Genomic DNA, 15,717 nt, shown 5'->3' on the forward strand with positions numbered 1-15,717 from the left:
ATATAGGAGCAGTATTATAGTAGTTATATTCTTGTATATAGGAGCAGTATTATAGTAGTTATATTCTTGTATATAGGAGGCAGTATTATAGTAATTATATTCTTGTATATAGGGGCAGTATTATAGTAGTTATATTCTTGTATATAGGAGGCAGTATTATAGTAGTTATATTCTTGTATATAGGAGGCAGTATTATAGTAATTATATTCTTGTATATAGGGGCAGTATTATAGTAGTTATATTCTTGTATATAGGAGCAGTATTATAGTAGTTATATTCTTGTATGTAGGGGGCAGTATTATAGTAGTTATATTCTTGTATATAGGGGGCAGTATTATAGTTATTATATTCTTGTATATAGGAGCAGTATTATAGTAGTTATATTCTTGTATATTGGGGTAGTATTATAGTAGTTATATTCTTGTATATAGGGGCAGTATTATAGTAGTTATATTCTTGTATATAGGAGCACTATTATAGTAGTTATATTCTTGTATATAGGGGCAGTATTATAGTAGTTATATTCTTGTATATAGGGGCAGTATTATAGTAGTTATATTCTTGTATATAGGGGGCAGTATTATAGTAGTTATATTCTTGTATATAGGGGGCAGTATTATAGTAGTTATATTCTTGTATATAGGGGGCAGTATTATAGTAGTTATATTCTTGTATATAGGGGGTAGTATTATAGTAGTTATATTCTTGTATATAGGAGCAGTATTATAGTAGTTATATTCTTGTATATAGGGAGCAGTATTATAGTAGTTATATTCTTGTATATAGGAGCAGTATTATAGTAGTTATATTCTTGTATATAGGAGCAGTATTATAGTAGTTATATTCTTGTATATAGGAGGCAGTATTATAGTAGTTATATTCTTGTATATAGGGGGCAGTATTATAGTAATTATATTCTTGTATATAGGAGCAGTATTATAGTAGTTATATTCTTGTATATAGGGGCAGCTTTATAGTAGTTATATTCTTGTATATAGGGGCAGTATTATAGTAGTTATATTCTTGTATATAGGAGCAGTATTATAGTAGTTATATTCTTGTATATTGGGGTAGTATTATAGTAGTTATATTCTTGTATATAGGGGCAGTATTATAGTAGTTATATTCTTGTATATAGGGGGCAGTATTATAATAGTTATATTCTTGTATATAGGAACAGTATTATAGTAGTTATATTCTTGTATATAGGAGGCAGTATTATAGTAGTTATATTCTTGTATATAGGGGGCAGTATTATAGTAGTTATATTCTTGTATATAGTGGCAGTATTATAGTAGTTATATTCTTGTATAAAGGGAGCAGTATTATAGTAGTTATATTCTTGTATATAGGGGCAGTATTATAGTAGTTATATTCTTGTATATAGGGGCAGTATTATAGTAGTTATATTCTTGTATATAGGAGCACTATTATAGTAGTTATATTCTTGTATATAGGGGCAGTATTATAGTAGTTATATTCTTGTATATAGGGGCAGTATTATAGTAGTTATATTCTTGTATATAGGGGGCAGTATTATAGTAGTTATATTCTTGTATATAGGAGCAGTATTATAGTAGTTATATTCTTGTATATAGAGGACAGTATTATAGTAGTTATATTCTTGTATATAGGAGGCAGTATTATAGTAGTTATATTCTTGTATATAGTGGGCAGTATTATAGTAGTTATATTCCTGTATATAGGGGGCAGTATTTTAGTAGTTATATTCTTGTATATAGGAGGCAGTATTATAGTAGTTATATTCTTGTATATAGGGGCAGTATTATAGTAGTTATATTCTTGTATATAGGGAGCAGTATTATAGTAGTTATATTCTTGTATATAGGAGCAGTATTATAGTAGTTATATTCTTGTATATAGGAGGCAGTATTATAGTAATTATATTCTTGTATATAGGGGCAGTATTGTAGTAGTTATATTCTTGTATATAGGAGGCAGTATTATAGTAGTTATATTCTTGTATATAGGAGGCAGTATTATAGTAATTATATTCTTGTATATAGGGGCAGTATTATAGTAGTTATATTCTTGTATATAGGAGCAGTATTATAGTAGTTATATTCTTGTATGTAGGGGGCAGTATTATAGTAGTTATATTCTTGTATATAGGGAGCAGTATTATAGTAGTTATATTCTTGTATATAGGAGCAGTATTATAGTAGTTTATATTCTTGTATATAGGAGCAGTATTATAGTAGTTATATTCTTGTATATAGGAGGCAGTATTATAGTAGTTATATTCTTGTATATAGGGGGCAGTATTATAGTAATTATATTCTTGTATATAGGGGCAGTATTATAGTAGTTATATTCTTGTATATAGGGGCAGTATTATAGTAGTTATATTCTTGTATGTAGGGGGCAGTATTATAGTAGTTATATTCTTGTATATAGGGAGCAGTATTATAGTAGTTATATTCTTGTATATAGGAGCAGTATTATAGTAGTTATATTCTTGTATATAGGAGCAGTATTATAGTAGTTATATTCTTGTATATAGGAGGCAGTATTATAGTAGTTATATTCTTGTATATAGGAGGCAGTATTATAGTAGTTATATTCTTGTATATTGGGGTAGTATTATAGTAGTTATATTCTTGTATATAGGGGCAGTATTATAGTAGTTATATTCTTGTATATAGGGGCAGCTTTATAGTAGTTATATTCTTGTATATAGGGGCAGTATTATAGTAGTTATATTCTTGTATATTGGGGTAGTATTATAGTAGTTATATTCTTGTATATAGGGGCAGTATTATAGTAGTTATATTCTTGTATATAGGGGGCAGTATTATAATAGTTATATTCTTGTATATAGGAACAGTATTATAGTAGTTATATTCTTGTATATAGGAGGCAGTATTATAGTAGTTATATTCTTGTATATAGGGGGCAGTATTATAGTAGTTATATTCTTGTATATAGTGGCAGTATTATAGTAGTTATATTCTTGTATATAGGAGCAGTATTATAGTAGTTATATTCTTGTATGTAGGGGGCAGTATTATAGTAGTTATATTCTTGTATATAGGGAGCAGTATTATAGTAGTTATATTCTTGTATATAGGAGCAGTATTATAGTAGTTATATTCTTGTATATAGGAGGCAGTATTATAGTAATTATATTCTTGTATATAGGGGCAGTATTATAGTAGTTATATTCTTGTATATAGGAGGCAGTATTATAGTAGTTATATTCTTGTATATAGGAGGCAGTATTATAGTAATTATATTCTTGTATATAGGAGCAGTATTATAGTAGTTATATTCTTGTATGTAGGGGGCAGTATTATAGTAGTTATATTCTTGTATATAGGGAGCAGTATTATAGTAGTTATATTCTTGTATATAGGAGCAGTATTATAGTAGTTATATTCTTGTATATAGGAGCAGTATTATAGTAGTTATATTCTTGTATATAGGAGGCAGTATTATAGTAGTTATATTCTTGTATATAGGGGGCAGTATTATAGTTGTTATATTCTTGTATATAGGGGCAGTATTATAGTAGTTATATTCTTGTATATAGGAGCAGTATTATAGTAGTTATATTCTTGTATATAGGGGCAGCTTTATAGTAGTTATATTCTTGTATATAGGGGCAGTATTATAGTAGTTATATTCTTGTATATAGGAGCAGTATTATAGTAGTTATATTCTTGTATATTGGGGTAGTATTATAGTAGTTATATTCTTGTATATAGGGGCAGTATTATAGTAGTTATATTCTTGTATATAGGAGCAGTATTATAGTAGTTATATTCTTGTATATAGGGGGCAGTATTATAATAGTTATATTCTTGTATATAGGAACAGTATTATAGTAGTTATATTCTTGTATATAGGAGGCAGTATTATAGTAGTTATATTCTTGTATATAGGGGGCAGTATTATAGTAGTTATATTTTTGTATATAGTGGCAGTATTATAGTAGTTATATTCTTGTATATAGGGAGCAGTATTATAGTAGTTATATTCTTGTATATAGGGGCAGTATTATAGTAGTTATATTCTTGTATATAGGGGCAGTATTATAGTAGTTATATTCTTGTATATAGGGGCAGTATTATAGTAGTTATATTCTTGTATATAGGGGGCAGTATTATAGTAGTTATATTCTTGTATATAGGGGCAGTATTATAGTAGTTATATTCTTGTATATAGGGGCAGTATTATAGTAGTTATATTCTTGTATATAGGGGCAGTATTATAGTAGTTATATTCTTGTATATAGGAGCAGTATTATAGTAGTTATATTCTTGTATATAGGGTCAGTATTATAGTAGTTATATTCTTGTATATAGGAGCAGTATTATAGTAGTTATATTCTTGTATATAGGGGGCAGTATTATAGTAGTTATATTCTTGTATATAGTGGGCAGTATTATAGTAGTTATATTCTTGTATATAGTGGGCAGTATTATAGTAGTTATATTCTTGTATATAGGGGCAGTATTATAGTAGTTATATTCTTGTATATAGGGGCAGTATTATAGTAGTTATATTCTTGTATATAGGGGCAGTATTATAGTAGTTATATTCTTGTATATAGTGGGCAGTATTATAGTAGTTATATTCTTGTATATAGGGGCAGTATTATAGTAGTTATATTCTTGTATATAGGGGGCAGTATTATAGTAGTTATATTCTTGTATATAGGGGCAGTATTATAGTAGTTATATTCTTGTATATAGGAGGCAGTATAATAGTAGTTATATTCTTGTATATAGGGGGCAGTATTATAGTAGTTATATTCTTGTATATAGGGGGCAGTATTATAGTAGTTATATTCTTGTATATAGGAGCAGTATTATAGTAGTTATATTCTTGTATATAGAGGACAGTATTATAGTAGTTATATTCTTGTATATAGGAGGCAGTATTATAGTAGTTATATTCTTGTATATAGGGGGCAGTATTATAGTAGTTATATTCCTGTATATAGGGGGCAGTATTTTAGTAGTTATATTCTTGTATATAGGAGGCAGTATTATAGTAGTTATATTCTTGTATATAGGGGGCAGTATTATAGTAGTTATATTCTTGTATATAGGGGCAGTATTATAGCAGTTATATTCTTGTACATAGGGGACAGTGTTATAGTAGTTATATTCTTGTATATAGGGGGCAGTATTATAGTAGTTATATTCTTGTATATAGGGGGCAGTATTATAGTAGTTATATTCTTGTATATAGGGAGCAGTATTATAGTAGTTATATTCTTGTATATAGGGGGTAGTATTATAGTAGTTATATTCTTGTATATAGGGAGCAGTATTATAGTAGTTATATTCTTGTATATAGGAGGCAGTATTATAGTAGTTATATTCTTGTATATAGAGGCAGTATTATAGTAGTTATATTCTTGTATATAGGAGGCAGTATTATAGTAGTTATATTCTTGTATATAGGGAGCAGTATTATAGTAGTTATATTCTTGTATATAGGGAGCAGTATTATAGTAGTTATATTCTTGTATATAGGAGGCAGTATTATAGTAGTTATATTCTTGTATATAGAGGCAGTATTATAGTAGTTATATTCTTGTATATAGGAGGCAGTATTATAGTAGTTATATTCTTGTATATAGGGAGCAGTATTATAGTAGTTATATTCTTGTATATAGGGAGCAGTATTATAGTAGTTATAGTCTTGTATATAGGGGCAGTATTATAGTAGTTTTTTTTTTGGTCCAGAGGGGAGAAGTTTAAAGGCCAAACTGATTCAATGAACTGCAGCTGAGAACAGTACAGGTGTTGGTTTGTAATAAAATAATACTTTCTCTACATCTGTTACAGTATATGGTTTTTTTTCATCTTGAACATGGTCTGTTTTTATACTTCCAGTTAAAAGACCTCCTGGTTCTGACGTCACTTGCACTTTACCAAAGCATCTGAACCCCCAAGAACGAATCCCTGTCATTTCATTTCTTGGACAGAATCTGCCCATTAGAAACGGGGACGTGAATTTTGCAGAGTCTTGTGATGACTCCACGAGCGACGTCTCCTCATTTGACGACCAGCCGGTGTTTTTCCGGTGTGTTTATCTGTCTCACATCTATCTTATATGTCTGTCTGCCCCTGTTAGACTATGTTCACACACAAACTCAATAACGTCTCAAAATACGGAGCTGTTTTCAAGGCAAAACATCTCCTGATTTTCAAACGTTTTTTAAGCTACTCGCGATTTTCACGGCCGTTTTTGGAGCTTTTTTCACTAGAGTCAATAAAAAAACGGCTCCAATAACGTCCCAAGAAGTGACCTGCACTTCATTTTCGTGGCCGTTTTTTTACGCGTAAAAAAACGGCGCAGAAAACTCTCCGTCCAAACTGAACGCCGTTTTCCCATTGAAAACAATGGGCAGTTGTTTGGAGGCGTATTGCTTCCGATTTTTTTAGCCGTTTTGCGGCCGGAAAATAGGCCGTGTGAACATACCCTGACACTTCTTCTTTTTCTTGTTCAGGGAATTCCGATTTACAGCAGAGGTTCCGATAAGACTGGATTATCATGGGAAATACGTCTCCATGGACCAGGTATGCTTCACCTGATTAGCTATGTAATAACTACAGCCCCGCTACACTGCGGCTTTATAAGAAGGATCTACTTACACCAGCCAATAGGTTTGGAACAGATCCCAAAAGTATACAGTCCCGTTACACCGGATATGCCATAGCGATCATGACTCTTATCAAGGCAAATCCATAACGCTTACGTGAGCGCCCCATCACCGATATGTGTATATATTATATTATTATCCGTAGTGATACCGGTGTGTGGGTTTTCTTTCCAGGGAACGTTAACTGGATTACTTATAGGACTGGCTCAACTGAACAACTCCGAGTTAAAGCTAAAGAGACTCTGCTACCGGCATGGGTAAATAATAATAATTAGTGTCAGCACGGGGACAAAGGGCATTTGTGTCTTCTGGGAACTCCAGACCAGTGTATGGGCTATACACAACATGAGGCGGTGTGTTACTTTATTTATAGAGGAGCTGTCGGTGCTCCTGGCACGTCTGATTTTTAGTAAATACCTGTATTCCCTATAATGTTTCCATTCCCCTTTTCGAAGGGGCGTGTCCCTAGTCACTCTGTCAGCTCTGATTGGACAGTGTCCACTGTGTAGGGACACACCCCTAACTGCTAACACCTAGTTGTCAATGAATTCATACATTTCTAGGAGGAATAACAGAGGAACAGCACAACACAGAGTGCTAAGAAAAGATGCTTCATGGCGAATACAAGTATTTACTAAATCAGACATTTCAGGAGAGGCGACAGATCCTCTATGAAGAGCGTCTCCGCAGGTTTCCTACACTACTTTATGCGATCTACAGAATGCAAAAAAAAGAAAAACAAAGTCCCTCCTGGAAAAGCAATATGGCATATACTTCTGGCCAGGAATCCGATTCCATTGCAGTCACACTTAGGATTGAATGTAAAGGCCCTTTTAGACGGGCTAATGATCGGGGGCAAACGAGCGTTCAAATGATCGACAGGGCAGCGATCAGCCAATGAATGAGCAAAGACTTGTTCAGTGGCTGATCTGCCTGTTTATACAGCAATAAGTATTATCATTGCGGGCGACACATTTACCTGTGCAAACAGGGAAATATACTGCCGACGTGATGGGAAATGCATGGGTTAATGATCGTAGTAGCGATCGCTCGTCCCCATACATAACAAATCATTGCTCCTTGTGAAAGGAGCAAACGAGCGTCGATCAATGAGCTGCCTCGTTGATCAGCGCTTGTTTTCACAGCCCATATCGGCCCGTCTAATAAGTTTTCGAGGGTTTTACTGATGTGGCCCTAGATCACCACCGTGTTTCTCAGACCTGCCGTCATGTCCCCTGTGCGATCCTCAGACAGACATGAATCCTTCCCGGTTACTCCCTCCATACTGTGCATTCATTCTGTTTTCTCTTCTCCAGTTTGTTAGGTGTGGATAAACTCTTCTCCTATGCCATTAACGAATGGCTGACGGATATAAAGAAGACCCAGCTGCCGGGCATTCTGGGAGGAGTGGGGCCCATGCATTCTCTGGTTCAACTAGGTGACTCTTTTTCAATGTATAAACTTACCAACAACTCTGTGTATTGAAGGGTTCTGGTTTAATGTGAATTAAGTGTCAAATGGGTTGTACAAGATTGAACCCCCCCCCAAAAAAAATACAGGGCAAGGTTGGCGCGATGTTTGGTATTGCAGCTCAGCCCCATTTCAAGGGATTTTCCCATCAGAGACATTGGACATATACACAGGATATGTCAGATAGATGCGGGTCCCACCTATCTCTAGAACGGGGCCCCCTACACCCCGTTCTGCCGCTCTCTGTTCTGTAGTTTTGGACCATGAATTACGCAGACAGCGTAGCCGCTGCTTCCATAAGTCCCATAGAACCGAATAATAGTTACAGAAACAGCATAGCTCGCGAACTGCGCTGCTTCCGTAACTGCCGTTCACTACTGTGGGAATTACCGAAACAGCAGAGGTTTCCGTAACTCATGGGCAGAAATCACACGCTTCAGCCACAACACACAGAGCGGTGGAACGGGGTGTAGGGGGCCCCGTTCTAGAGATAGGTGGGACCCGCATCTATCTGACATATCCTGTGGAGATGTCAGAAATGTCCCTGATGGGAAGCGAATGCTTCAATACCAGACGCCGCACATGGATCAGAGCGGCGATTATATAAAGGGAAGAAAAAGTAGACCATGTTTTTTTAATACTAGACATTCCCATTAACCACTTCACTGCCCTAGACCACCATGCAGACATTAACCACTTCACTGCCCTAGACCACCATGCAGACATTAACCACTTCACTGCCCTAGACCACCATGCATACATTAACCACTTCACTGCCCTAGACCACCATGCAGACATTAACCACTTCACTGCCCTAGACCACCATGCAGACATTAACCACTTCACGGCCCTAGAGCAGGGCTTCTCAATAATTTTCTACTAGGGCCTCACCATTGGTCATAGTCGCGTCCATAAGAGTCATAACTACCACAATATATCATTACTGAACCTGCACGGTGAAAGCTGTAAAAAAAAAAAAATCAACCAAGCTCCCAAAAAATGTTAACAAAAAGTCACATATACCCCAAAATGGTATCAATAAAAACTTCAGCTCACCCCACAAGAAAAGAAAAAGCCCTCGCACCGCTCAATCGACGGAAAAATAAAAGTTATGGCAACACAAAACAATATATATATATTTTTTCTTTGTAAAAAGTAGTAAAAAAAAAAGTATAAATTTGGCATCACCGTAAAGCGTACTGACCCACAGAATAACGTTAACATGTCCTTTTTACCGCCATAAAAACGAAACAAAAAAAACAAAAGAGAAATCGCTGTTTTTTTGTCCATTTCACACACGCCATTTTTTTCCGTTTCTTAGTACATTATACGATACAGTAAATGGTGCCATTAAAAACTACAACTCATTCCGCAAAAAAACAAGCCCTCATATGGCTTTTGGAAGGTGGGGAGGAAAAAACGAAATTGAAAAAAAACAAAATTTACCTGCGGGAGGAGATGATTTTTCTTGCCTTTGTGGATTGTTTCTTTAATACTTTTGTCTGGTTTCAGTTCAGGGTCTTAAGGATTTGGTGTGGCTGCCCATAGAGCAGTACTATAAAGATGGCCGCATTGTTCGGGGCTTCCAGAGAGGAGCTGCGTCGTTTGGCACATCCACCGCCATGGCCGCTCTGGAACTGACCAACAGGGTTGTGCAGACCATCCAGGTATTCCCTTCCTTGTAATTATACAGGTGACATTCATTGTTGTAAAACATTCACAGAACAAAGAGGATTTCCCACCATAATCAGATGCCCTAAAAATCTGATAAGTGGCGATGTCCTCTCTGTGACCCCGCCCATCGAGAAAACGGGAGTCTCCTGACCTCCGCTATCTATGTATGGCCACATCTCACCTGGCAAAATGAGGGGGTTCAGGAGGCTCCTGTCCTCCCGATGGTTCGGACCCCCACCTATCACATCTATGGCATATCCTGTGGTTATGACTTAAATGCTTATGGTGGAAAAAGTCATGAGGTTTCATATGACAATGCGGTCCCTTTAATAACCAACCTTTCTCTCCTGTGCTTAGGCTGCCGCAGAGACCGCCTATGACATGGTGTCGCCCGGACCAAATCCTGTGGAGTTAAGAAGAGCAAAACGATTCTCGCACCATCGGCTGGTGCATCAACCCGTCGACCTGAGAGAAGGCGTAGCCAAAGCTTACACAGTGGTTAAAGAGGTAACGTTTTATTATACAATGTGTATATTCATTCCTCATGGTTTCCAAGATCTGTTATTGTAGTCAGTGAATGGAAACCTGTCCGTGGTCTCGCTATGAGACAGAGCTCTGATAACTGTACTGTAATGCGCTAAGCACCTATGTAATCACAACAAGACCGGGACAGATTTTCAGCATCTAAATGTAAAAATAAAATTAAGGCTTCCATTCAGTGACCGCAAGCGGAGATCTTAAAAGCTGAAGAATTAAAGGTTTTTCCAGGACTTTGATATTGATGGCCTATCCTTAGGACAGGCCATCAATATCAGATTGGTGGGGATCGGACTCACAGCACCGCACACCAATCAAGTGATTGAAGGGGGTCTTCTTCCTTGTTTACCAGGTACAGTGCCGTACATTTGGTAGTGGCTGTGGCTGGTATTGCAGCTCAATCCCATTCAGTTGAATGTAACTGAGCAACGAGCTGCAATACCGGACACAGCCACCATCGACAGTACGGCGCTGTCCCTAGTAATCAATGCAGGGGATTAATCGCCTTTCAATCAGTTGAATTGTCTCGGGAGTTGAACCCCCACTGATCAGATATTGATGGCCTATACTAAAGATAGGCCATCGATATCAGAAGTCCTGGAAGACCCCTTTAATACACAAAGTATATTCGAAAAAAAACACAAAACTTTTCATTATACAATAAGCTGTTCTTTCTGAAATTACCCCCTTTGAAAAAAGGATTGTCCGGAATTAAAAAATAAGGTATTACATGGCCGCAATACCAGACACAGCTTATGGACAAGAGTGGTGGTGTTTTTTGTTTATTTTATAATACCAGGCTATAACTTTTAAAGGGGTCTTCCCATCTTAGACATTTGTGGCATATCCACAGCTCTGGGACCCGCACCTATATTGGGAATGGGGTCTCCCGACCTTGTTTCGCCTGGTGTGGCAGCCACTGGAGAAAGGGTCATGCGAGAGACTCTCCATTCTCTTGTATGGTCGTTAGAGTAAACATTGCTCTGCCTTTTCAGTCTTTCCGTAACTCCCATTGAACAGAATGGAGAGAAACGCGCGCATAATTCTCCAGTGGCCGCCACATCAGATGAAAGTAGGTCGGGAGAACCTGTTCTCGATATAGATGCGGGTCCCAGATCTGTGGATATGCCATAAATGTCTAATGAGGGAAGGCCCCTTTAAGACAAGTTTCCAATCTGTTACATCCAATGGAACAAACTGTTAGAACCAATCATTTTACTTGACACATAATCATCATTTATAACAATCGTCTTATTCACTCTGCGTCTCATGTGAATCTAGTTGCCTTCTCCAAACACCTCTTTTCTGTTCCGTCCCTCCAGGGGATCACAGACACCGCCCAAACCATCTATGAGACAGCAGCTCGTGAACATGAAAACAGAGGGGTCACCGGCGCTGTGGGCGGAGTCCTCCGACAGATACCACCCGCAGTAGTTAAACCGCTAATAGTCGCAACAGAAGCCACATCCAACGTGCTGGGCGGAATGAGGAATCAGATCAGACCTGATGTCCGGGAGGAAGAGTACCAGAAATGGAGATTGGAGGAAGGATAGAGCAGGGTGTGGACTGCGCGCCAGGACGAATACTGTGACTCGCAAGGACCGCGCCGGCTCTATAGGTTTAGGCTTTCCTGGCAAACGGCTCAGGAACTTCTGTAAAATAACGTGGAAGCGAATCAGACACTGGTTGTACGGTGTCCTATGCAGACCACCTATCACGGCTCTTCAGCTCCCCCCTATACCCACCTTGTCAATTCCAAATGTCAGACTAAAAAAATAAAACTATTTTGGCTATAGATTTCGAAGACGTGATACTCTCCTCCTTTTTCTTCCTATTTTCTTTCCCCTTTTGTTTTGCACTTGGTTGAAAGTAAATAACAATTCCGTTCCATGTTGTAGGTAGATGTACCGCGGCCGAGCCCGCCCGTCACCGGATCTCGCAGACAGACTCGTGTTACATTTAGTCTGTACATTTGTAATCTGTTTATAGTGTTAATAAAGCATTTGTGTTCTGGTGAGAATATGCGCTACTTGTGGGAGGAGTCTTATTGTGTGGCAGCGATCCAATAATATTAGGGAATAGCCAATGGCGGGGCCCAAATGCCCTATGAAGTAGTCTGTGTATGGGACAATCTCTAGTATCATTACTCCACATTGTTTTACTGGAAAATGCCTCTGTCATACATTATGGGTAAAAATCTGTGATAAAAGACCTCTGTTTAATATCGGAGGTACAACATGGACCCGTAGCCGGCTACATAGAATTTTGTAATTTAACACTATCTATTTATCACGCCTGCAGTGACCACTAGGGGGAGCTTAGTGTATACGGTTTTATTATTGAGCTAATGTATTTAAAGTATGCAGTAACCTCCTAAGCTCCCCCTAGTGGTGACTGCTGGTAGACAGAATTTTGTAATTTAAAGGATGGGCTATCAATACCGGATCGGTAGGGGAACCGGCACCCTTGCTGATCACCTGTTTTAAAAGGGACTGGTACCAGCGCTGCTTTCCCTTTATTTCTTACCTGCTTCTACTGTGAATCGCCGACACACTTGTAGCGGCGCTTCACAGTATTACAGCCTTCTCCTATTCAAGTGAATACTGTGAACCGCCGCTACAAGTGTGTCGGCGATTCACAGTACGAGTAGATAGGGTATGAAGGGGAAGCAGCGGTCGTATGAGCGCTGCGGCCACTTCAAAACAGCTGATGGTCGGGGGTCCCTGGAGTCAGACCTGGCCTATCTTCTACCTGAGGATAGGCCATCAGACTGGAAAACCCCTTTAACTAGGTCTATGCAGGGGATTTGGAGCTCTGTATCAGTATTCTCAACCGCTATAAAGTTATATTGAGATAAATCCATGTAGAAATTTGGAGATGTTCATAAAAAAGGTCAAATTCTCTTTTAAAGCCTTTATCAGTTTGCAACCCAATGTCTTCCCTCAGCTCCACTCAAAAAATAAACGTAGTTTTTCCTGTTCCTGCACTTTGAGTGAGAGACCAAAAACAAGCCGGTGCAGTATGGAGAGGCAGTCTCCTGTGCAGCACATCCCACCTGCATTGACCATATCATTATATGCACTTACTTGTAATGAATTGGTGGTCAACCAGGCAGGGAGCCAAGAACCACAGAATACAGAGGAGGAGGAGGAAAAATAAAGGCAAACTTCAATAGTATGTGCTACTAATTATATCATGAAATCACCTTTTTAATTTTACTTTTTTATTTGGTCTTAGAATTTATTAAATTATATAAAAAAAACATCTTAATTGAACCTATTGAAGTCCACAAAACGTTACCTTAATTACACAAGACATTTGCAAGTAGGATTTAAAGGGCCACTAACTCGAAAGTCAAGTTACTACAGGACGAGTTGCTGCAATCAGTCGCACATCTGTACGGAGGTTCTCAGCGCTGGACCTACGTGTGATCAGAGACGTCTCTGGAATTTGTAATGTGCTATAATGGGACTCGAAACAGTCAGCCTTTCCCTGGCCACACATGGCTGATAAAAGAGAACAATAGATGGCATACAACTGCACAGCGACTGTATGGATGCTGTATTACTGATCTGTACAATGGCCACCGTGTACAAGCATCTTGTATGGCCACACATGGAGTTCATACAACTCTACTACGGAGCCGTGGGCACGCTGTGTGCCGCCACCCCACCACGTAACTAGAAATAATGCGTGTGATGAATCGCAGAGCAAAAATCCCCATATGATATCGGCGGCATCGAGCGGTACATTATGGGCTCAGATTTCTATAGATACCGTATTAGGACTCTGCAAAACACGGTCGTGTTCAGGACCGCGAATAATCTTACCGCCGCCACATAAACCACTCAATACCACATCTTGTAAAAGGCCACGTTTATTATCTAATGAGGTAATGAAATCATGAATTAGTAAATTAACAGCACGCAGAATGTACCAGTCTGCAGACAATACACGTCACGTATTCAGCGTCTATACAAAGAATGTGTTCAAACAATATATATATATATATATATATATATATATATATATACTCCATAGTCCTTCATTAAATATGAATATACATAAAACCCTGTAGAAATGATTCACATTGTGTGGCACTAAGACGAATCCTTTATGATCTCTCTGGTTTGCCTAGGGATTCGGGGTATAGCGAGTCCACATTCACACCGATAACTTCATAAAGAGCAAATACAGGGACCCCCCCCTGCATAAAAAGTGTCACATGCCACAATTTAGTGTCCATCCCTATGGATATAAAGATTAAAGGGTGTGTACACATTGGCAACCCATCTAAAATAAAACAACTTTGTAAATAATTTGGAATAAAAATATCCTACTTTGTGTATAAAGCTCCTAGGCAGACCTAGGTGTTGCCATGGTTACAGACTACAAACAAGCCCTGTGTAGTCTGATCCTGCAGTCAAGTGTTAGGAGCCTCACACACGAGCGTGTTTGGTCCTTGATATACGGTCCGTACGTCGGCCGCATTTCCCGGACCCGAACACGCTGCAGGGAGCCGGACTCCTAGCATCATAGTTATGTAGGATGCTAGGTGTGTTCGGTCCGGGAAATGCGGCCGACATACGGACCAAACACGCTCGTGTGTGAGGCTCCTAAACGCTACATCGGTTTCTTATACGGTCTGTAGGTTATTGCTATAAGAAGCAGATGTAGAGTAACACATGACTGGAGGATCAGACTACACAGGGTTTGTTTGTAGTCTGTAACCATGGCGACACTTGGGTCGTAATGGCAGCTGTATACACAAGACGGTAGGAGACTTTTAATAAAGACTGATTACAAAGTTGCTTTACTTTAGATGCATATAAAAAAAATACACATCCCCTCTAGATCACCATAAAATGAAAAGTTATCCAACTTAAACATACTTAGATTATGAGGAATGGAAACAGTTTCTATTCATTGGCAGGAAGCATTCTTTTTTCCATTTAAAAAAAAGAACCTGCAGTTTGTTACAATGTATCACTGTAGGTGATTAGTCAAATTCTTAGCCTGAAGTCAGGACAGTGGTTATTTCCTACACTGATACATTATAACAAACCCTCAGCTGTGTGAGGAAACAACAACTGTTTTATTCTTCGAGATAATGAAAATGGCGAGGAATAGAAACGCCCAAAGTAGATTAGAGAGTTGCAAAACTTTTCATTATTCAATGTTTTAACTTAATTGACAAAAAAAATTGGAAACCCCCTTTAAATATGGTGCATACTGTATACTCACACAAACACACAAAAAATCAGACGTATGTGTCGCATCTGCTACAACGTTGCCCAATATATATATATACAAGTAAACAATTTGTCTTTGTAAGTGACTTCACGTAGAGGAATAGCTTAAAGCTACTGGGCCCCAATAAAAATCTACATCATACA

The 15,717-nt window shown here is 37.8% G+C and overlaps 1 protein-coding gene across 2 annotated transcripts in view; it reads left to right on the forward strand.

Moving 5' to 3' along the window:
- The window catches only part of ATG2B (autophagy related 2B), a 66,329-nt gene extending 53,979 nt beyond the window's left edge, over positions 1-12,350 (forward strand). For both annotated transcript variants that reach the window (XM_075844089.1, XM_075844088.1), the window contains exons 36-42: positions 5,871-6,060; positions 6,488-6,557; positions 6,815-6,897; positions 7,957-8,078; positions 9,623-9,777; positions 10,142-10,291; positions 11,644-12,350. In XM_075844089.1, coding sequence (XP_075700204.1) covers positions 5,871-6,060; positions 6,488-6,557; positions 6,815-6,897; positions 7,957-8,078; positions 9,623-9,777; positions 10,142-10,291; positions 11,644-11,874 — 1,001 coding nt within the window. In that variant the 3' untranslated portion in view covers positions 11,875-12,350. The remainder of the gene's footprint in view (positions 1-5,870; positions 6,061-6,487; positions 6,558-6,814; positions 6,898-7,956; positions 8,079-9,622; positions 9,778-10,141; positions 10,292-11,643) is intronic.
- Positions 12,351-15,717: the final 3,367 nt, after the last annotated feature.

Source organism: Rhinoderma darwinii, chromosome 12, assembly GCF_050947455.1.
Source record: "Rhinoderma darwinii isolate aRhiDar2 chromosome 12, aRhiDar2.hap1, whole genome shotgun sequence".
Lineage (NCBI taxonomy): Eukaryota > Metazoa > Chordata > Amphibia > Anura > Rhinodermatidae > Rhinoderma > Rhinoderma darwinii.